Genomic DNA, 25,153 nt, shown 5'->3' with positions numbered 1-25,153 from the left:
TACTGGAGCAGGTGTGGTTGGTCTTGGGGTGGGGGGGGGCGGGTTGATTTTGTAATAAGGTGACTGCCAAAGAAACCTCAGTCATGCATATTCCATTAACACTCAGATGGATTCTGGACTCCTACTTGGCTCTGGCACCAATCCAAGAGAGTTGTTTCTGGTAGCATGGCCCTGCTCAATACTCGCCTTCATGAAAAGGTCACTGAAGATAAGGCTGTTCTAGAAAAATGTGGTGAAGAAAGCCGATGGTACCCAGCTATCAGTCAGAATAGTGTCTGGAGTCAACAAAGTCCACATGGAAGAAGCACACCAGCTTGTGTGATCCACCAATGACAGTAGCGGAAGCCAAATATGATGAAGGAAAAGTATCAGAACTAAAATTGTGAACACCCAGTTTAGGGAAGGCTTTGGAGGATAGCGAGAGCCCCAAACACACGTGCAAAGTATCTCATCAGAGCAAGCCACTGGCAGCACCCCTCTAGCCATGGGCAAAATGTTGGAACAACCTTACTGTCAAACATAGATCACAGTAAGCCTGATTTTAATGGATCAAGCTTGGTACTGGATCAGTTGACCTCCCTCTAGACCTAACCTGAATTTGTACTAGGTGCAAGGATCTCTTGCTTTTCATGACAAAAATTTCTTCGCTGGCTCTTAAAATATTGATGGTGGCCTTTTCTTTTTTACCTATTGCTTATAGTTTTATCTTTGTATCACTACTGTTTTATCTTTACCTCTATATTTTATTTTTTGTTATTTATGGGTTCTATTGGGTTTATCATTCTGTGAAGCACAGGAGTGGACGCATAGAGATAAGAACTGATGCAAGGGTTGGTAGGGGCTATCTGTCATGGGAGATGGTGAGGATCAGGGGAGTTTGGGAATAAACAATGAAGGAAGAGGGAGAGGGAGCACAAGAACTGAATATGATTACACAGCTCATTTTAAAGGTGATTTAATGGGAGGCAGAGAGAAAATGTTCTAAAATTTATTGTACTAATGATTGGACAATTCTTCTTGATATGATTGAATGGTTGGATTATATGATATGTAGATTGTGTGTCAATAAAACTAAAAGTAGAATGAAAGAAAGAAGACAGAAACCCTGATCACAATGATATGAATCACTTAAGGGGGTGGACCCCAAGTTCCTGAAGAACATGCACTTTGCCAAGAAGCACAAGAAGGGCCTGAAGAAAACGCAGGCCAATGATGCCCAGGCCATGGATGCTTGTGCTGAGGCTACCAAGGCTCTTAGGAAATCCAAGGAGGTTAAGGTTAAGAATTCAGTGGTTGTTAACTACAAGTTCAGTAAACTGACCTACATTGCCCACCCCAAGCTTGGCAAGCAGGCTTGGGCACTAATTGCTAATGTTCTGAGGCTCGGCCAGCCTAAGGCCAAGGCAAAGCCACAAAGCAAGACTAACACTCCAGCCAAGGCTTCATCTCAAGCTCCTAAAGGTGCCTAGACTCCAGGTCAAGCTGCCAAAGGTTCCCAGGCTCTCACAAAATAGAGTTCTTCATTGAAGGCTGAGAAGGTCTGGTGTGACCCACGGACTGCCAACTGCATGGAGCTGGTATCTTCCTATGCTATTTGTACAAAAAAACCTTCAGGCAGGCAATAATAATAATAATAATATGGATATTTAATCATCATTTATTAATCAGGTATATTATCTCATTTAATCTTTATAGCAATCCTAAAATGTGGGTGCTATTAGTGAATCCCACTTTAGAGATAGGGAAACTGTGGCTTAGAGAGTTCATGTAGAGGTTTTATATATATGACCTTCGATCACAATCATTGAGTTCTTAGTATGAGTTTACTACTGCTCTAAGTTATTTAGGTCTACTATTTAATTTAGTCTTCATAACAATCTCGTAAAGCACACATTATTCACATTTCCGTTTTACAGATGAAGAAACTTTGGTAGTTTAGGCGTATTGATTTTTTGAAGTCTTAACCCCTACCTTGTCATCTATCAGTAATAGCTTCTCTTTGGCTCATCTGTTTTTGGAATCTCTTTTTCTGATGTTTTTCCCCTTAGCACTGCTGCATTTTCTGTTTACATATAAGAACATAGATTTTGGCTCTGAGCTATTCTGACACTTGTTGTTTCTGTTCACATCCCTCAAATTCTGCCACCCGCAGAAGAGAAAGGGTGGGGGTCCAGAGTAAGGAGCCCTTGGGCCGTAGCCTGAACCAACTCTGAGCAAACAAGGCTCTCTCTCCAAGGCTTCTTTCCTCGGTCAGCATGGTGAGATCGAGGAAGAAGACTAGGAGAGGATTTTCCTATATGTCTCTGGTAATGGGGGAACCTGCACTGCGTCTTACTTTCCCGGGACCCATTGGTTTTGGTCTCAGGAACATCTGATTCTTACCTAGTTTATGTGCATCTGGAAAATATATTTTGAATTGAGTGATTCCTTCTAAACTAAAAAAAGATTAAGAAAACTCAGAATGGATTTATTTCTTGCAAAGATTGTGGACTATGATCCAGAGTTCACCCAATGAGTGTAGGTGCCTTTTGATCGCAAGAAGCTGCTTTCTCAGGGAAAACTGTTGGGGAGTAATGTAGTGGGGGACTTTTCATCAGTTTTACTCTGACAGACATCTGTTGGCTGTCAACCACGGGTTTTTGCCTATAGTAAGTACTGTCAGGTTATAAACTATGCACTACTTTTGCGTGTAGCTTTTACATGAATGCCATTGAACACTTGAATGGAACTTCCTTGATATTGTAATAAGATTCAAATTTTCTGATTATGAAGTCCAACAATTTAGGAACTCAAATAGAAAGTATATTTAAGGTATTTTATTTCACTTAAACATATACCATATATACTTGTGTATAAACTGAGTTTTCAACACAGTTTTAATGTAGTTTTTGTGGTAAAATTAGGTGCCTCAGCTTATATCCAGGTCAGCTTATACTAGAGTATATATGGTACATTATTTATTTTAACATCTACTGGCCAGTATTTTCTCTATGCCACAAAGACTTTCATGACTTTCAACTAACATTATTTTAACCTATGGTTTGAGTCAGCATCAATAGTATTTGGGTTCTAATATATAAAAAAATTAGTCGTTTATACTTTTCAAATTTGGAGGATCTTATCTCTGGAGTGTCTTTTAAATTATCCTAATCCTAAAACTATGTCTGAGTAAACATAGATTAAAAAGCAGGAGATATTATGATAGCATTTTGTGTACTTATACTGCTCATCAAAAGCTCCAATTTTTTTTTACCTCAGGCATAATATACCTGTCAGATTCCTTGATTGCAAGCAACACAAGCTGAATTTCTCAGTGAAAAAAAGGCAGTCATTGGAAAGATAGCAGGGACTCACAGTAGCATGAACACGTGGGACTGCCAGAGTTGGGATATGGCCTTGATGGGATGACAAGAAGCAGAAAGATAGCTACTGTACAAGAGTTCCCATTATCATAATTACTACTGAGAGGTCACCAAGGAATTCCCTATGGAAGAGTCTGAAATGAAATTTGGTGTTACTTATTATACCAGATCCAAAGTCTTAGATGATGTTCTGGATTGCATGCTGCCCTCCCATTTGATGACTCGGTTTCTTCTGTTAATGAATAGAGTTGCAGGATGTGTCTTAAGCCCAATCCATGTGCTTTAGGCACAGACACAAAAAAGGCCAAACTGAGGAAGATCGATTTTACATGAAGATGGCTTAGGCACATGGGTACAGCTGCAGAAGCTAAAGAAGACAAGGATATTCCCACCTAACTTTCTCTAAGTGCTTATGTCTGAAATTCAGACTTCTAGCCTTCTGAACTGTGAGAAAAAGTAATGTCTGTACTTGAAAGGCAGTCCCTTGTAATATTTGTATTACAGCAGCACCAGCAAATTCTGAGGTAAGTGTCTTAGTGGTCCTACCTTTGCATATGCCTATGCCCACTGCCAAAAATAGAGTAACCCTTCACCATGCTTATTCCCAAAGGAAAAAGGGCCCAATGATTGCCAAGGAGGGCATGATGATTCCTCCCATAAGGACTACAGAAAGAAATATGCAGGATTGATGCAAAAAGGAGGGGGGGTTGGATGCTGGAAAGATAAGAAGAAATAAAACACTCACAATACACAAGTGAGTGAGTTCCAGCTATAACTGTGACTGTATTCTCCCAGGAAACAAGAGTTGTTTTCATTTTGTTATGCAGCTTTTTGAGCTCTGAGAAATTATCTTCATTTGCTATTTATATGTCTATGAATTCCCACTAAAAATGGGCTGCATTTCAGAGGGTTCTAAAATATGTAAACTTGAAAGGGCCCAACATTAGAAATCAGACAGAACTAGGTCCATTTTATCCTTGCCTGCTGTGTGACCTTGAATCAGTTCCTGAACCTTTCTGGGCTTTATTTTACCTACCTATAAAATGATAATGCTGAAATAGTGTAAGGATCACCTAATACAATGCATGTGTGCATAGTATACTGTGTTTGCTATAAATCTAAGGAACCAACTCCACTACTTGCAAGGTTATTTAGACTCAAAGTAGCCCTATACGGAGTCCTGGTAGCCTAGTGGTGTTGCTTTGGCCTGCTAACTGAAAGGTCCACAAAATTAGGCTTAACTCCTATAAAGAGTTAAAGTCTTGAAAACTCACAGGATTGGTTCTAATGGATACTCTGTGGTGGCATCATCGCAGTGGCAGTGACTTTGAGGGTTTTTAGTAAGCCTATGTAAGTAAGGTAGATTAGAACTGCCCCCATAGGAGTGTCAAGACTGTAAATCGAAAAACATCTTTCTCCTTAGGAGTAGCCAGTGGATTCCAATGGCTTATCTTTCCGTTATCAGCTGAGTGCTTAAACCACTGTAATACCAGGGCTTCTGTACTTGTTATCTGGTTCTATAAATGAGAGTACTCTCCTATATTATATATGCAAGTAACTACCCTCACAAATTCACAACTTAACTCTCCTCAACTCAGATATCCACCTCAATTTTTTAAAAAAAGTATTTTTCAACCTCACCATGTAAAATTGAGCGGTTTGAATTTTCACACTAAAATTTAATCTAATGGTTTTTTGCCTAATATGCATCTTATAGGAACTTAAGTAACGTTGAGGGCTGTGGTCAGTTGAAACACTGCTGATTTACTTCTCTGTTAATAAACTCTCCCTTCCAAAGGTAGGGACATATTGTGTTGGCTCATTGGCATTTTGCTTCTCTGGGAGGAAATTACTCAGGAACAACTCTTGGTATTTGCAGAATGTAAGAACGCTTTTTATTCTTAACAGATTTTCTTTTTTGAGTTTTTAATCCTCAGATTTGACCAATCTTTTAATCTCTGCTTTGTTGAAAACCATTTTATGAGTCTAAATCATTGATGCCAAGTTATAACTGAGTAGGAGTTTTGGCAAGTATTCTAGAGTTAAAGGATTTAAATCACCACTGTTTCCTGTGATTGGTAACTCCTTTCAATATTTCAATAACTCAAAGGTTTAGATACTTTTCTAAAAGCTACTTGTCCCTTTGTTTGATATATTTCCCCAATCTTGCCCCAGCTCCAAATCCAGCCCCACAAAGCAACCAATTGCCAGTTTAAAAATATTAGTTGATGCCAAATATTTATATGTACCTTCTATCATTTTCCTCTTGCATAGAAACTGCTGATCTTCCTTATATCTCTGAATTGTCACTTATGTTAGTAAAAACTGCTTGTTGTGGCCTTGTTATATTCAGTTCTGCAATTTGAACACAAATACTGTGGCAACATGCTTGTTGCTTGTTATTGTGATATCTATAGTCTGCTCTTGGCAATATGAAATAACAAAATATTTCCATTCAGATCTCATTCCCATAAGCAAATTTTTTACAATGCAGACAGCAAGATGAGGGCAAAAATAGCAGCTTGAATGCTACAGAAGATGGGAGATGAACTGCATTTTCTACAGGCATAGAGTACAGTCACCTACCTCGTGGATCTAGAAAATTGGCGATCTCGGGAGACAGGCTGCAAGGCTAACTCTTGCAAATCGATAAAAACTCCCAAGTCTAGTGGATTCCATTGTATTGTTTGACCACCAGTTTGTTAAGCAATGATGGACTGCTTGCTGTTAAGTATTTAAGGAGCAACAACTAACTTTGGGGTTGTATGGTTTAAGCCTGATTTGTGTCCTTTCTCGTAGGTGCTCTCAGCTTGGTTCCAGGTCATAGCGACCCCTGGATGAACGTAAGGAAACCTCGACTGGTCCCGCACCGTCCTCATATTCACTGTTGTGTTTGAGCGCCTTGGCTTTTCCTATTCTTCACCAGCAGCATCATGCAAATGAATCTTTGCTTCTTCAGTCTTCTTTCGCGATGGCCTGATTGGTAGTAGTTGTTCATTGTCAAGGTGTAAGTACTGCCAACATGGCTATTTCACACTGCCAATGTAAATAGTAATTTGGCCACGCTGTCAGGAAGAACGGTCCCTGAAGAAGACCATGAGACTAGGTAGAGAGAGAGTCAGGGAACTAGAGGAAGACCCTCAATCACATCGGGTGATACAGTGCTTCGATGACAGGCTGAAACCTAGCAATTCTTATGAGGATTGTGGAGAAGAAGACAGTGCAGGAGCAGGAGCAGTTCTGCCGTGCTTGGGGTTTCTAAGCGTCAGAACCAATTGCACGACCCCTAGCAGCCACAATTGCAGGTGAGTTGGGACAACCTGCTAATGATGAGGGCTAGGGCATTAAGAGGCGGCTCAGGTGCATCAGTGCAGATAGATTGAATCTACCGAACTTCTCACGAAGCAAAAGTCTCACATCGCAGGATCCATACAAATGCATTGCCGGGTGGCCTCTGCAGCTGTAGTTAGTTTGAAATGGGACACCGTGTCACGTAATCTTCCCTGTGACTCATTTTATATTCGTTCAAGTTCTGGCTAGCGTCTGCCTTGGGGGTTGTTCTGCCTTAGTTTTTCATGGCTGTTGGGTTTTTTTGTGGTTCGTTTTGTGTGTTTTTTAAACATTTGAAATGCACGAGAGAGAAATTGGTAGAGAAAGGAACTGGCTTGCCAGTTTCCCAGGGGCATAGTAGGTGGCCTCATGGTTAAGTGTTGGGCTGCGAACGACAAGACCCACGGTGCGAAATCACCAGACCGGGCTTTCTCCTCCCACGAGCAGTTACAGTCTTGGAAACTCACGGGACCTATTCTACCCTATGCTTTAGGGCCACGCTGAGTCAGGATGAACCTGATGGCACTGAGAAACCTCTCACAGTTAAAGGAAGAAGCAGACTATTATATCACCCAATTAACAGCTCAAAACACTCCCCATATATGAAAGAAAGCCTTGTTAAATAAGCGAGCTGTGTGGAAGAGCCACTTTGCAGGCTAATTAAACACGGCAGTTGTAGTCACCAGGCAAGAAGCTCCTTTTTGAAAATGAGCAAAAGGGAGTGGGAAAAGGAAGGCGATTGAATGGAGTCCTCCTTCACGTGAGACAATGCAAGACCAGGGTTTTATGAAGCTGGACTGCTCTTGTCACAGAAAACAAAGATGCCTGCCTCGCACTTTGAGACCACTTACCTGCTCTGTGACAGGAATCAAAGGGGTAGCAATCTGAAGTCACACATGTGCTTGTCATGTTCTAGGCACCGAAAAGCTTTTGGTTACTGAGGGATGAGGCAGCAGAAAGGCAACAGGCAAGGCCTGTAAAAGAACAGAGTGTTTTGATAGCAGGTCTCCTTGATCTACAAAAGTCAAAACGTGTTGTTACAAAAACTCACAGCAGCCTTTATTGAAGCAAAAATGTGAAGATGGAAGCTGTTGTTTTACATCTAATTAGACACACTCCTCAAGGTGGCGTTTCCAGCTCCCTAACTCTCAGCCGAAGCATCGAGTGCCCTTAGGTCTATACAAAACAGCTGCAGTGACAGCCTGGAGGAGCTCCGCGCATCTTCCCTTTGAGTGTGGAAACAACACGATGAAAAAAGCAACGTCGTGCAACTGCCCTGCCCTTTCTCCCTCACCCACACCATCTTCAGTTTTCTTAAACCTTCTTCTTCATAAGCCACTGTGATTACCATTTGACCTTCAAGAATCCTTTACCAAGATAACCCCATTGGCAGCCCAGGAGACTGCTGCTTCTATTACCGTCTGCCTTGAATGGAATGAGCACATTAGCTACCCTCAGAAACCATGGTTTTGATCGGGTACTTTGGTTGTCTTTTTGTTTTGAAGGCACGCATTGGGCACGCACAGCTAGCCTCAAGGTCCCACAGTACAAAACCATCAGCTGCTCCCCTAAAGAGCTATCGTCCTAAATATTCACATAGACAATTCTATCCTGTCCTGTGGGGTTGCTATGAGTCCGCATCAGCTTAATGTCATTGAATTTTTGTTCTGTTTTGGTTTTTGTAATAGGACTAACTTGAATGTATTACTGATAGACTGATCTGCAGTCGCCCACTAATTGCAAATAAATGTCTAAACATGTTTTGTTTGGTTTGTTTCCCCCCAACCCCTTAGTTTCTTTTGGACTAAACATAGGCATGTGTGAACTAGACCCCTTGTAACAGTACTTGTTTTCCTTAGCCTCCCATATGCATAGTAGGGTCTACTCTGACTACTGGCATTGGGCAGCAAGCAATTGTGTTATGTGAGCAGTCCCTCTTAGCTCAATCTCATCATTTTCTAAAAAGATCCTTTTTGGATAAAGAATAAGATATAGGGAGAGGTTTTAGATGTTAATATGATTCTACCAGGTACCTAAGTGGAGGCGTGCCTTGTTGAAAGTCACAGTAACATGGATAGGCATTGGGAGGAATTTTTGTTTTGCTCTCATCCCACCACTCTTTTCATCTCATTAGCAGTCCCTTTGTTCGGCTCCTTGCCCCTACAGTAGAATCATTCCCAGTGTGGATCCCTTCCAGTCCTTGTGTTGGCCAATTTGTAGCTGATTGGGACCAGATAATTGATTCTCAGGAATTCAGCGTGGTAGTCATCATGCGTGATCATAAATAGAGCATGCCTGAAATCCTATTTCCTGAAAGGTACAGAAAGCAACTTCACATCTGCTACAAGTACATTTGCTTCACCTAACAACTACCGTAGCAACAATAACTCTCACTGAGAGAACTGTTTTGTATTATTTATTTTATAAACATTATATGGTTCCTCTAATCCTTACCACACCACTGTATCTAGGTCTTGTGGTTGTTGTTGTTGTTAGGTGTCATTGAGTTGGTTCTGACCCATAATGGCCCTATGCACAACAAAATGAAACACTGCCCAGTCCCACACCATCCTCACAGTAGTTATGCTTGAGCCCATTGTTGCAGCCACTGTGTCCGTCCATCTTGTTGAGGGCCTTCCTCTTCCGCTGCCATTCTACTTAAATAAGCATGATGACCTTTTCCTTGGGCTGGCCCTCCCTGACACCCTTGACTATATATCCATGGCACCGAAAAACAACAATAGACTCAAGGTCATGTTTTTGCTCTTGTGGAGTTGTTTTAATTTTCTTCAGCTTCAGCCTGCACTTATATATGAACGATGGGAGGTCTGCCCCACAGTCAAACCCTAGCCCGGTTTTAGCTGCTGACATTGAGTTTCCCCGTTATCTTGTCCCACAGATGTAGCCAATGTTATCTCTGCATATTCCATCTGTAGGAATCGGCATGTATGATGGCCATTTGTGTTAGCACACTTAGATATCAGTATTCCCATTTTACAGATAGGAAATGGAGACTTAATTCATTCTAACTGACAAGTGAAGCAACCTTAGTTTCAGTTCAGCTTTACTGGGCTCAAATCACATCATCTTCATCCTCAGTGCAAACCACATGAAGCCTTAATTAGACAGCAGAACTTCTTGCAATAGAATTGCTTCATAAATGGAAACCAAATGGTTGTAGGAGACAACTTATCAACTACAATTCTCCTGACCAGGGTCTAATTTAAAAAAATGCAGTGCCAACTTTTGGAGGGCAAACATCAATTAACCAGGCAGCTTCCATTAATTTATGGAAAGAACATAAAATTCTCTGTAAACCAAGGAAAGCAAGTGTGTTTCAGATGTTAAGGTAAATGATTTATCTGGAAAAAAATCTCTCTGTTGTGGTGCACATTTGCTCATGTGAGTTGTTTAGTCAAAGCTGTCTGAGAATTCCCTATAACACAGCTACAGAGTTCAGGTTAATTCTGTGAACCCTCTCACTAGGGAAATCTTGGATGTATTTAAGAACCAAAGCACAAGACATTTTTAGTTCAATTTACCATTTGATATAAGTGTAATGATAGTAAACACTGATATAATATCACCTGCCCTTTCCCGGTCCCTTCTTCACCTTGAACAAATGCACTAGTCTTTGGACTGTGTACTGCACAGGATTTTCAGGAAATTATGGAGGGACTGAGGAATGAAGACTGATGCTCAAAAGTTCCCCTAAATGCTACACAGGCAACAGTGATATTGTTTACCTGGAAGATTGGAAGGAAATTGTTCACTGTGTACATCTCTATAGCCTTTGAATCAGGACTCATGTAATGGATGTCCTAGTCACCAACTGCTGCGAAACAAAGAAAAATTAAACTTTAAATATACATACTCATTTAAATATATATTCTCATTTAAATATATTTATATATATTTCTGGCTGAAAGAATTATTTAAAATGAAAAATGTAAGCCCATGCTACACATTGTGCTGCCTTGTGGTTTTGAAACACAAACTTCTGAGTATCAAATAGACATTTGCTTAGGGGTGAAAATATGGCAGCAGAAACATTATATGTATATAGTCCATCATAATTTGAATAAATGATGTAGATAGAAAACCTGCAAAGATATTTGCCCAGTACCCTGCACATGGCATATGCTATTAAATGTTTCTGAGTATTGGACCAAATAAATAAACCCCTAAGGCTTTGCTGTGGATTGAATTGTGTTCCCCAAAAGATATGCTCATGTGATAACTCCTTCTGTACCTGTGAATGTGAAACTTTTTGAAATAGACCCTTTGACGATATTATTAATTAAGTTCATGTGAACTCATAATGAAATAAGGTGGGTTCTGATTTCATCTCCATCGTGTTCTTATGAAGGCAGGGATATGGGAAGAGTGAGAGAAACCAAGGACAGATGCCCTGTGATGCTGCAGCAGCACACCAAACAACACTGAAGATAACAGAACCTGGAAAGAGGCATGGACCTCGCTGCGGGCAAGACTGGAGCATGTGCACAGGTTCAGGTAAGAGATAGACGAGCATAACACATGGAATCTAGGAAAAGGAATGGGACTAGCGATACAGAAGGGTAGGGGAAAGGTGGGATGCAAGGGGGAGCCAATCGTATTGATCAACACCTAGCTACCACCACCGCTCTCCAAGGGAACAGACAACAGAAACCATGAGAAATGGAGACAGTGGTGGGTCTAAGATGTGAAAATAATGATAATTTATCATTTATTAGGGGTTACAAAGTGGCGGGGAGGGAGAGATAAAAGAGGAGCTGATACCTAGGACTCTAGAAAAGAATGATGGCAACATATGTAAAAATATGCTTGATACAATTGAGGTGTCAATTGTTATAAGAGTTGTAGGAGCCCCCAATAAAATGATCTTTGAATAAAAAGAAAGAAAACGGGATTCAATAGTTCTCTCTGTGAACCCTCTGGAATGAGCAAGGTCAACATCCTTGATCTTGGACTTCCAGAACTGCAAGACAATAGATTTCTGTTTTATAAGCCACCCAGGTTGTGGTACTTTGTTCCTTCAGTCCTAGGAAACTAATACAAGTAACCATGCCTGCATTATTCTTTCATCCTCATCGTACTTCCCAATGTCCGCTACATATCATTCCTACTACCATCTCGTAGATTCTGACTGAGACTGGCACTACAAAACAGAGTAGAACTGCTCTGCCCCTGTGTATTTCTGAGACTAACTCTTGCTCCCATGCAGTGAATGGTGGTTTCAAACTGATAACTTTGTGCTTAGCGTCCCAGCATAGAACCACTACATCATCAGGGAGATCTATCTATCTATCTATCTATCTATCTATCTATCTATCTATCTATCTATCTATCTATCTATCTATCATCTATCTATGTATATCAATCCACCTTCTATCTCGTTAGGTATCTAGCTATAGATATACATATATGTATATATAATACATGTATATGTGTAAATATATACATATACAGAAATCATAGTTTTACTTTTAACAAGTCATACGTATTTGACTTCACCTCATCCATTGCAATCCCATCACTTCCTACATTTCCTGGTTCCATTCCTTCTTATTGTCTAACTTTCTGAACTTTGTCCTTTGGTAAATGCTGCCCTTTTGATCTTAAATTATTGATTATTCTAACATGGAAGGGGTTCTAAGAGTCTCTATCTGACGAGTAAGTCTGATTTAATTTATGATTGGGGGTTATGGTCCACATTTCTTTCCCATACTATCCACGGCCTTCTAGGATGGTCCTTCTCAGAGCAGCTGGTAGTGGTAGCTAGGCACTGTCCAGTTCTTTTGTCTAAGGGTTGTGAAGCATGATGGTTATGTGACCCCTGAGTTCATTGGACTCATTGTTTCTATGACCTTCAATTTTAATCATTCTTCTTTCCTCCGGATGAGGAGACACCAATAGTTGCACCTGAGAATGGTGCACTTGAGCTTTTAAGTCCTCAGTCACTACTCACCAAACCTGGATTTGGAATGTTGTGAATTATGTTTTGTCACTTAACCTGGGTGCCCACCAAAACTATGCTCCTGGACCCATCAGGTCTTTGACTCATTCCCTAAAGTTACGCTATAGCTAAGATTTTTTTTCATAATTTTCCCCTGTGTGTTCTACTATAATCATGGGTATATTTGCAGCAAAAGTAAGCACATATATACAAATATCCTCTGTGAAAATGTATATATATTCACGGGTATAGTCCCACTGTTCCTTTTCCTCCTGTTTAGCTTGAACGCTTATCCAAGTATCTATTTGTAGATCCCCACAGGATTGTGTACATAACAGCATGTGCCTTTTTCCTGCTTCAATCTTGCAAACCTTCCAGTGTCTTCCTCTGGCTCCTGGTTTTGTTTTGTTTTTCCCTAACATACATTCTCTTGTACATTCTCTTCTCCTTCACCCAAGTTAACATTTATTGATCTTCTAGCCTTTGACTTTCAATTCTTCCCTTCTGACACTTTTAAAGTTTCCTAATACGATAGCAAAAGAGGACCTTTTATAACTCTCTCTCCAAAATAAGCACATGACAATCAAGCGTTGGTTAAATTCACATTCTGAATCTGTCCTTCAACTGTTTTTTCAAAGAATATAGACAATAACTGAGTGCTGAACAAGAACTAGGTTTTATAATTGTTCTTTTATACCCCTTATTTCATTTACTCATTCTAAAAACACTAAGAGATAAATGTGATCTCCATTTTACAAGTGATGAAACCAGGGTTGGGATCAGTGCGTTTGACAGATCTTATAGCTTTTATGTAGCTGAGCTGGGAGTTGAGCTGGGTTCTAACTGGCTCCTTAGTTCATCATAACCACGAGGAGGAGGATAATAACATGTTAGCATTTGTGAAATAGGATTTCTAAGCTTCCCAACAATCCTTCCAAAGTTATTATTATTCTCATTTCATAGTTGATACAAAATTGAGTCTGAGAGAGCAAGTATGTTGCCTAAAGTCACAGCTAACATACTTGGATAACACGGTGGATACATGAATCTAAGTTTATCAGCTAAGTTTCTGCTTTTTCCCACATAGCACTTTACCTCTAAATATACTCATAAAGCACTTAATACTAATAGAATTTCCACCATTTAACACAGTAATAAATGGATAGTAGCCATTTCAGAAATGGAAGTTCATAATCTGATGTCATGGAATAAGCACCAATAATATCACCATTATTTTAGCTGTTGGATGAATATAGAAAAAATCCATTACATTTTCAGCATAACATATTTCTGGCCATTTAAAATTTATTTTTACTTCCCTGAGGAAAAAAAATAATGACATAAATATTAATTATGTTCTAAGTACTTTACATATTAGAATGTTGTGGTTTAAAAGAAGTTATGCAATATATTAGTTAAAGAAGTTGTACAGCTCATGCAGAGCCCTTGTGGGACAATAGGTAAGCATGTGACTGCTAACCATATGATGGAGGATTTCAACCCACCAGAATCTCTTTAGCAGACAGAAAAGGCAGCCTACTTTGTATGGATTACAGCCTTGGAAAACCTATAGGGCAGTTCTACTCTATTCTATAGGGTGACTATGAATTGTAATCTATTCAATAGCAATGAATTTGGGTTTGGATTACAATTAATCTCATTTTAAAATAATTTTATGGATAGAAAAATATAAGAAAAATTAAAAACACTAGATTGGTTCGCTATCTTCCACTGAAGGTTGAAGGATTAAAAAGAAACAAAAATAGTTCAGAAATAGTAAAAACATTTGCCAGCAAAATGTACTTTTTAAAATTGAGATCAATGACTCTTGATTAAGTCAAATGGACCAGGAAAAAAAGTATGTGCACAAGTCATTTCCTAAACAGTAGCATTTAATAATAATTATCTATTTTATTTTCAAATATTAAAAAAATATGCTAGTGTAGAAAAAAATCACATATTTATCTTTGACATTTTTAGCTTGCCAGATCAGAGGAGTTACTTTGAATAACCAAACCAAACCCAATACCCTAATATACCAAGGGGGTGGTGAAATATACCAAGATTAAATGAAAATCAATTACATCTCATCAATGTGTAAGTCTCACTAATGTACTCTATAGTTGAACAAAATGATTATGGAGGCTTATAAAGAGAGGTTGCTATGCCCAATAAAGCTGCTGAACTTCTCTCAAACACTTCCTCTTATATTCATTATTTTTAACTGCCATCCATTTGACTCATGGCAATGTTATGCACAAGGGAAGCAAATACATGATTTTCTCTGGGTAGGATCATTGAGATTCATCATTGGCTAATTTTTCAAAGTAAATTGCCAGGTCTTTCTTGTTAGCCAATTTTAGCCTGGAAGCTTCACTGAAACCTGCTCATCACCATAGCAACATATAAGCCTCCACTGACAGACAAGTGGTGGGTTGTGCATGATTTGCACTGACTGGGATTTGAACCTGGATCTGCTGCATGGAAAGGGAAAAGTCTACTACCTAGCTACCCGTGAACCACCATTTTCCCCTGTGTGTTTTTTTCTGTGCCTTTTTAATTTTCTTTCAATTATAATATTGATAAGCATGGCTTATCAAAAGGTTGATGATTCAAAGCCACCAAGAAAAACCTCTGAAGACAGGCTTTCTGGTCTCTTACTGAAAGACCGTGGTCTTTGAAATCCCTATGGGGCACCGTTCTATTCTGAAACATATGGGGCTTCCATGATTCAGAATCAACTCAATGGCAGTTGTTGCGGTCTGCTCTTTTATTTATAAACCCACCCTACATTGTTGTTTTTAGGCTTCATCAAGTTGTTTTATACTCATAGGGACACAATATGTAACATCACAAATTGTTGCCCAGTCCTTTGTAGTTTTCACAATCATTGTTTTGTTAGAAGCAAATGTTGCAATCATTAAGTCAACACAGCTGGTTGAGTGTCTTCCTCCATTTCCCTGCCATCATTGGTGGTACAATGTGGACCCTCTTGGCTGCTAACTAATAATTTAACAGTTCTGAACTCCCAACCCTTCTGGGGGAGGATCTCCTCCTTTAAAGATGACAGCCTGGAACATCCTCGGATACAATTCTACTCTCTCCCCGAGAGTCACCATGAGTTGGAATTGACTTGTTGGCACCCAACAACAACCTATATTAGAAGGAACTCCGCAGAAAGAGAAGTTTCTGAACATTGGAACGTTGGTTAGGTAAGTAGTGACAGTTATCAGAGAATAGAATGTAGAAAAACTATAAAAACATACCTTGAAGGAATCTACGGCAAATAACCTTGGCTTCCAAATTATATTGCAGTGAAATATAATAACTGGTATTCTTAGTCAATACCCTAAGGCATTGGGAAATGGTTAACTTCTATTGAGACTTCTCATTTTACAAAAGCAGAAAAGAGTACAATCTATTTCAGAAAGATTTATATACCAAATGATTAAAAAAGAGCATTTGTGCTTAAAGCAATAAACCTTCAACTATCCAGAAAAGCACATGATTTAAAATGGCTGAGGTTCCAAAACTATGAAATACTGTCACTTTCTGATAAAAACATCCTACAGTGTCAGATCACCTGATAAAAAAAAAATAGGCACAGGCTAACTTATACTTACTTACTAATATGTAGAGAACAATTTCACTTTTTTTAACCACATAAAAAATTCCGCTACACATAAGGTGTATATCTGTCTCTCTTCCCAACACCAATACAGAATCAAATACTCTTTTCAAATTTACAATCCAGGACAACAGATTTAGGTAATGTGTATCACATGCTTGGCTGTGAATGGAAAGGAATCCACCCAGAGACACAATGGAACAAAGACCTAGTGATCTACTTGTGGAAAATATACCACTTGAATCCCCTATGGTACAGTTTTAATTTGACATAGAATCAACTTGATAACAATTACTCTTTTGTTTGTTTATAACTGATGATATTTTAGTTATTTACCAAAAGACAACACTTTGTATGAGCATTGTCTTTTGCCCAAAAGAATGGCCTGGATTCCAAAAAAACCCAAAAGAGCCATTCAGGTCTCTGACTGCTGGGCATTAACACAGAGGCATGCTCTCTTTCTGCCTTTCCACTTGTCTGCACGGTTAGAAACCCTCAGGAACTCCCTCTCCAGCTGTGGTGATGGAGTACACAAGGCAGTTGGGATTTAACTGGCTGTCCCAAGGGAAAATAGGACTCAGGGAAAGTTCATGTGTTTCAGAGTAGAAGTGCACATGTGGATTTTAATGGCTGAGATTTTGATAAATATATTGCATGATTTTCTTTGGAGCTGCTTCTAGACGGATTAGAATATCAGCCTTTTGTTTAGTAGCCAAGCATTTAACTATTTGAACCACTTGCATATCCTCCCTTGTATTCCTCCTAGGATTTGATGTGGGATTTGCTACCTTTTGAACTTGAATTAATGGTCTTACTCTCTGGTTGACCTAGGGTGTTTTATTTTACGTATTCAAATTCTGCTTTAAATTTCAAAAATGGGAAGGGGGAAAATCCCAGAGAGAAACCGTGTGACTGCTATTGAGAGTCAAAGCGGAAATTGGTTCAAATAAAAACAACAATCAAACTGCACAGGTTGGTATGGGGTAGCTGTGTAAACATGGGTCACCACATACTTTTATGAAAAAAACATACTGGGAATTGATCATGTGGGAAGTTAACGCTCATCTATCAGTTTGTTGTACAGTGCTGAATTGCATGTTGTGATCCTAAGGAAAGACTATGAAGAAGGAATAGGCTGCCCACTTTTAAGAGGTTAGCTGCAAAAAAACCTTTAAAAATAGTTTAATTAGCATATAATTCACATATCATTCAAATTAGTCACATTAAAAAGAGTTGTGCAAGCCACAGAAACTATTATGAACATGATCCCCTTCAGTTGGAAGGCATGCTACTCAAGTGCTCCCTCAACGCAAGAACACTTCATTCTAAAAATCCAGCATTCTGTGATGCTCACCTTCCCTACACTATCGCTGAAGACAAAATGGGTGCACTGGAAGGTGTGGTAAGGAAAGCTGATGATGCCTGGCTATCAAAAAATGCAGAGTCTGGGGTCTTATTAAGGCTTGAAGATAAACAAGCAGTCATCTATCTCAGAAGCAACAAAGCAGTGTTAGTCTCGGTAGACTAGAGAAACAAATCCGTGGACACACATATGTATATAAGGGAGAGGTTTATATACAAGAGCAATTGAACATTAAGAAAACATCCCAATCCAGTCCAGTCCAAGACCATAAATCTGATATTAGCCCATGTGTCCAATAACAATCCATAAAGTCCTCCTCAGACTCATGAAACACATTGAAATGATGCCAAATGCAGGACAATCACAAGCCAGTGGGTAGAAAGTCTTTGGGTCCAGTGTAAGCATCTCAGCGCTGGCAGGGGTCTCTCTGTGGCTTCTCTGGCTTCCGAGGTCTGGTTGCATCCATGTAGCTTGTCTTCTTCAATGTCTCCCAGGGAGTAGCAGAAAGAGGTGTGTTCCACCTCCAAGGAAGTACCAGATTTCCCAGAATTCTCAGAAGACCGTGCTCACAAAAGTCTCATTGGCGATCTCCAGATTGACAGACTAGACTCTACGCCTAGTCTTTATCCTTAAATCGACACCCAATTAGGTGACTACCACAAAAGCCCACATGGAAGAAGCACACCAGCTTGTTTGATCATGAGGTGTTGAGAGATATCAGGTATCAGGCATCAAAGACCCAAAACAAAAAAATCATATCATTGTGAATGATATGGGGTAGAGACCCAAAGCCCATCTGTAGGCAACTGGACATCCCCTTACAGAAGAGATGTAAGGAGGAGACAAGCCAGTCAGGGTGCAGTATAGCACCGATGAAACACAATTTTCCTCTAGTTTTTAATGCTTCCCCTCCCCACTATCATGAACCCAAATCTACCTTACAAATCTGGCTAAACCAGAGCATGCACATGGGTACAGATAAGAGCTGGAAACAGGGAATCCAGGACAGATAAACTCCTCAGGACCAATATGGAGAGTAGCAACACCAGGAGGGTATAGGGAAGGTAGAGGGAGAAAGGGGGAACAGATCATAATGATCTACCTATAGCCACCTCTCAGGGGGACAAACAACAGAAATTGGGTAAAGTGAGACATCAAGTAGTATAAGACATGAAATAATAATAATTTATAAATTACCAAGGGTTCATGAAGGATGGAGGGTGGGAGGAGGGGGGGAACGAGGAGCTGATACCTAGGGCTCAAGTAGAAAGAAAATGTTTCTAAAATGATGATGGAAACAAATGTACAAATGTGCTTGACACAATGGATGGATAGATGGATTTTGATAAGATTTGTACTAGCCCCCAATAAGATGATTTGTTAAAGTATGATGGAGAAAGGGATGGTTCTTCAAATAAGAGTTTACCTGAATGAAGTGGGTGGAGCAAAGCTTTCAGGAAAGACATTCAACTGCTGATAGGGTATGACTTGTAATGAGAACAAACAGCTGTAAACATCCATTAACAATCTGAACGTGAAAAGTAAAATCTATGAATACAAGAAAATTAAAAGTCTTCAAAAATGAAATAGAACACATTAAGGTTCATATCCTAGGCAGTAGTGATCTGAAATGCACTGGTATTGACCATTTTGTGTAAGATAATCATATACAAAGAATGAAAAATTCAAGATGAATGCTATGACAGTCTTCATCAAAAAGGACATTTTAATATATGCCTTATGTAACAGGAAGATCAGTTAAGACACCTGTTATTTAAATGTATGAACCAACCCCTATACCTAGTGACAAATTGACGACTTTTACCAAATTCTTCAGTCTGCAATTGATCAAATATGTAATCAAGATGGATTGATAATTATTGATGATTGTCATATGAATATTGGAAACAAAGAGGAAGGCCAGTAATTGGAAGATATGGCCTTGGTGATAGAAGTGAAGCTGGAGATTCAGTGATAGAATTTTGCAAGACCAATGAATTCTTCCTTGTAAATATATTTTTGTCAACCCTATAAATGACTTCTGTAGGTGTGAACTTTGCTAGTTGGAGCACACAGTAATTGCATCAATGCTATCATTGGGGATAAACAGTGGAGAAGCTCAATATCATTAGTCAAAACAATATAATCAGCCAGACTATAGTATCAGTTATTCATATTCACATTCAGGTTGAAGCTGAACAAAATGACAAAAAGTCCACAAGAACCCAAAGAGGACTTGAACATGTTCCACCTGACTTTAGAGATCATGTCAAGAGCAGACTTGACAAATTGTACACTAATAACAGAAATCCTGAGGAGCTGTGGGATGGCATCAAGAACACAATACATGAAGAAAGCAAACAATCATTAAAATGGAAAGAACCAAAACAAAGGTCAAAAGTAGCTAAGGTGAATGGAAGAAATGATGACATACCATCTCTGACTACGCAATTACATTCATTTGTGTGATTCCTAACAAAATATGGATAATACTGCAAAGAATGGAAAATTTTTGCTTTCTACATGTGACATATTGATTGCGATCCCAACATAATCAAAATACAGAGAAGAAAAGACCAAAGTGGATGTCAGAACAGATTTTGAAACTTGCTTTTGAATGTACAGTAACAAAAGCAAATAAAAGAAATTATAAAATAAAAGAGCTGAACCAAAAATATCAAAGGAAATATTGAGTAAAAACTATTAAAGTTAAAAGGGAAGAGAATAAAACAGCAAAATGGAAATATGTTCAGTCTGCTTTAAGCTGAAAGCACTGAAGAAGAAAGTCAAACCTTGAGCTGCAATATTGAAAGATTCTATGGGAAATATATTGAATGATGTAAGAAGCATCAAAGGACTATGGAGAAATATAGTCGCATTACCAAAAACAATTGGTCGACAGTCAACCATTGTAAGAGATAGCATATGATCAAAACTGATAATATTGAAGGAAGAAGTCCAAAGTACACTAAAGGCATTGGCAAAAACCAAGATTCCAGGAATTGATGAAATACCAATAGACATATTTCTACACATTGATAAAGTACTGAAAACACTCACTAGTCTATGCCAAGAAATTTACAAAAAGCTACATGGTAAACTAACTGAAAGATATTCATACTTGTGCCCGTTCCAAATAAAGATGTGAACCTTTCCAACAGGATGAACAAATTGTAGAACAGTATCATTGATATCACATGCAACTTAAATTTTTCTGAAGATCATAAAAATGGTTACAAAAGTACATTTATAGGGAGCTGCCAGAAATTCAGGCCAGATTCAGAACAAGACTTGGAAAAGGGGATGCTATTGCTGACTTTACTGGATTTCAGCTGAAAGCAGACAATACCAGAAAGATGATCACTTCTTTTGATTAATTAAAAGAGACATTTGACTGTGGATAACATTGTGAAGAATGGGGTTTACAAAGCAATGCGTTGTGCTCATATGCAACCTGTACATAAACCAAGCGCAGTCGCACAGAACAAGGGAATGAATACCAGGTGGCTGACAATCAGGAAAGGTGTGTCTCAGGGTGGCATCCTTCTACCCCACTTACTCAATTTGGATGCTGAGCAACTAATGAGAGAAGCTGGGCTATATGAGGAAGAGCCCTGCATGAAGACTGGAGAAAGATTTCTTAACAACATGCTGGGAACCGAATCTGACTTGCTGAAAGTAAAACGGATTTGTAAAATTTGCCTCCAGTGTAGAAATCAAACCATGTATCATATTGGGAAAATCTGCTGAATAAGACCAAATTAAAATGATAAAGAGGCTTATGGGCTTGGACAGCACTGGGTTGAGATGCTTTCTTAATGTACACTTCTCCTTTATATAAAACTTTCTTTTACAAAAATAAAATGACAGAGGCAAGATGCCACTTTAAGGACCAAGAATATTGAAAATATCATGGAGAATCAACAACCAATAAGGGAAGTACTTTGTGCCATGCGCTTTAGACATGTTATGAGTAAAACCAAGTTCCTGGAAAAAGGATAGCATGCTGGTCAGCAAAAGAGGGAGACACTCAAGGAGCTGGATGGACACCGTGCCTGCAACAGTGGGTGCAAGCATAACAACACTTGTGAGGCTGGTTTTGGCCCCAGCAGCATTTGTTCTGTTTTCCAGAGGGTTCCTGTGGGTTAGATCTGACTGCATGGCATCCAACAGCAACACCATGTCAAAGGTGCGGAGAGAAAGGGGAGAAATTATGACTGCCATTATACTAGGCCTCGGTTTACACTTATGCCAAGATGACTTTTGCAGACTTACAAAGGAAGGGGGGGTGGGGGTGGGGGACATAATGTCCTTTGTTATGCTAACCTTGTGAGGACACATTGTTATGGTAACAGTTGAGGAGCCTTTGAGGTATAAAGTTTAAATGCTTAAGGGTGAGATTGCCTTTGAGAGGAAAAGCCCTGGTCATCTTCCTTCTTAAGATTGCGGTGGAGAAAAGTCCAGGGGTGGTTCTTTTCTGTCACGTGGGGTTCTTATGAGTCAGAGTCGATTTCATGGCACTGGGGCAACAAACGAAGAGTTCCCTGAGAATCAGGAATAGGTGCTGGGTTTTAGTCACCTGGGAATTCTGTGGCTGCATTATGGAAGTGGTGAGCCTCATGGGAATTTGTCACCCTGAGACCTGAAGGAATGCTATGGCTGCTGGCAGGGACCTCCCCTACAGAACGATAGACTGCAATGGAAACTGAGAACTAGGTCTATCCTTAATTTTGTCGGGTTTTTTTTACCCTCAGAAATATCAGTAAGCTCTAAATAGAATCTAATTATTAGACTAGGGAGAGAATAACCTTAGAGCTACTTAAGTATTAATTGATAGCTCTTGAAAGAGAGGCAATTTAAACTGAATTAAGTACAGTTAATAATGCGGCCTAGTTCAAAATACAAGTCCTGCTCGAACTACAAGAGAAAACAGCTTCTTTGGGCTATAAAAGTGCGCCGAGCATTTGGGGAAACATTTGTATAAAATTTATTTAATTCAGAGGAAATGGTTTGCTTAGAAATGGGGTGAAGGCAGGTGGTATTTCAATCATTCAAGAGACTAGTTTGTTTATACCATCCTTGTCCATCTTCAAAGGAGCTCTTTACATAAACCGTTTTTTTAAAAAAAATCATTATATTGGGGCTTGTACAAATCTTATCACAATCCATACATCCATTCATTGTGTCAAGCATATTTGTACATTTGTGGCCATCATCATTCTCAAAACATTTGCTTACTACTTGAGTCCTTGGTATCAGCTCCTCATTTTTTTCCTTACCTCCCCCACCCTCAATCCCTCATGATATCCTACCTAATTTAGAAATTATTATTGTTTTTTCAAGTCTTACACTGTCTGATGTCTCACTTTACCCACTTTTCTATTGGTCAGCCCCCAGGGAGGGGGTTATAGGTAGATCACTGGGATCCATCCCCCCTTTCTCCCCCACCACTCCCTTACCCTCCTGGTATCGCTACCCCCATTACTGGTCCTGAGAGATTTATCTGTCCTGGTTTCCCTGTGTTTCCAGTTCTGATCTGTACCAGTGTGCATCCTCTGGTATGGACAGATTTGTAAGGTAGAATTGGGATCATGATAGTGGGGGGAGGAGGTATTAAAGAACTAGAGGAAAGTTGTATGTTTCATCGGTACTATACTGCACCCCAACTGGCTCGTTTCTTCCTTGCAACCCTTCTGTAAGGTGATGTCCAGTAGTCTACAGATGGGCTTTGGGTCTCCACTCCACACTCTCCCTCTTTCACAATGATATGACTTTTTGTTCTCTGATGGCTGATACCTGATCCTATCGACACCATGTGATCACACAGGCTGGTGTGCTTCTTCCATGTGGGCTTTGTTTGTGGGCATGTCTCAGCTACATAGCCGCTTTATCCTCTAGCCTTTAAAACCCCAGACATTATCTCTTTTGATAGCCAGGCATCACATTTCTTCACCACGTTTGCTTATGCACCTGCTTTGTCTTCAGCAATGATTTCGGGAAAGTGAGTATCTTGAAATGCCAATTTAATAGAAGAAAGTATTCTTGCATTGAGGGAGTACTTGAGTAGAGGCCCAATGTCCATCTGCTACCTTAATACTAAATCTATAAATATATGCACATAGATCTACTATCCCATTGTCATATATAAATATGTACATGCCTGTATTTAGACTTCAATAAATGCCCTTTGCCTGCTAGTTCCGTACTCTATTTCCTTTTACTTTCCTCTTCTCCCACTAGCATTTTCAGCCTTCATATATGTTTCAGTGATTCCCCTCAGTTACATTGCCCTTGATCAAGCCCTACCAGGCTTCCTACACCCTCCTCACCATTGATTTTGGATTACTTGCTGTTCCCTTTTCCCTGGGTTTATTAACACCCAATTTCTTTCCCCGCCTCTCCCCCCCCCCCACGTGCCCCTGGAACCTTCGGTCCTGTTGTTTTCTCCTTCATATTGTTTATCCCATCTACCTTATCTAGATGGACCTGCAAAGATACTAATATGCACACAAAAACAAAACAGAGCAAAAGAAAGCAACAAAAGAAAACAAAACAACAATAGAAAACCAATGAAAGAAAAGCCTGAAAATAGTTCAAGGTTTGTTTGTTGACCATTAGGAGTGTTTTCTGGTCGAGTCTGATGGGGTGCCACAAATATTTGCATATTCATCTAAAGACTTATATAGAGCAACACTTGGTTTTTCTAATGTGAATATGAAATGTACCTGAAAGGGGCATGATGGTATTTCATCTGAATTTTTGTTGTTGTCGTTGTTGTATTTAAAAGCATAATTTAGAACAGTTGTTTCCAGTTTCCAGGATGAAATCCAATGAGGCCCATCAAGGCAGTGGGCATGGAAGATAATTTAACCACTTGTGTTTTACCCAGGTTCATGTAATTTAGCATTTACAAACAATATCCATAGATTAATTAGTTATTACTCACAAACCAGTCCCCTGACAGATATTAAAACAATGCCTAAATGTATGGACACTGTGGTAGTGACATAATCTGTTGTCACTTTGAGACTTAAGAGTAAAGAAGTGGAGTTTAGCCTGTCAAACAGGTCACAGCTTGATGCCCTCATTTGGAGGCGCTAAGGAGATAATAGCTCACTGAAGGCAGGACACTGGCTCACTCGCTGTAAGACATTATGGAGGATAAGCCTGATGGAGCTACACTTCAGCTGGAGTAGCCACGTGGAGGCCCACCTTAGCACTGAGATGTTTCTACTGCCACTGGATTCACAAGACTTTCCACCCACTGGCCTGTGATCCTTCTGCATTTGGCATCATTGCATGTGTTTTGAGAGTCTGAAGAGGAATTTATAGATTGGTATAAGACATATGGACTAATATTGGATTTATGGACTAGATCTGGATGTGGCTGAGATGTTTTCGATTGCTCTTGTATATAAAATTTTTTTACACCTATGCATGTTTATGAATTTGGTTCTCCAGCCTACCCAGACTAACACAGATATATTCTGGAAGAGAAAACAGAAAGCTGA

The 25,153-nt window shown here is 39.5% G+C and overlaps 1 protein-coding gene across 1 annotated transcript; it reads left to right on the top strand.

Annotated features, from left to right (window-relative positions):
- Positions 1 to 1,160: 1,160 nt before the first annotated feature.
- Positions 1,161 to 1,469, top strand: LOC142433823 (large ribosomal subunit protein eL29-like). The gene has a single exon (XM_075538492.1). The coding sequence runs from the start codon at positions 1,161 to 1,163 to the stop codon at positions 1,467 to 1,469; it is 309 nt and encodes a 102-aa protein (XP_075394607.1).
- The last annotated feature ends 23,684 nt before the right edge of the window (positions 1,470 to 25,153 follow it).

The sequence above is a fragment of the Tenrec ecaudatus genome, chromosome X, assembly GCF_050624435.1.
Source record: "Tenrec ecaudatus isolate mTenEca1 chromosome X, mTenEca1.hap1, whole genome shotgun sequence".
Classification (NCBI taxonomy): domain Eukaryota; kingdom Metazoa; phylum Chordata; class Mammalia; order Afrosoricida; family Tenrecidae; genus Tenrec; species Tenrec ecaudatus.
The sequence above is the reverse complement of the archived record's forward strand: the minus strand, read 5'-3'. Positions and strand labels throughout refer to the sequence as shown.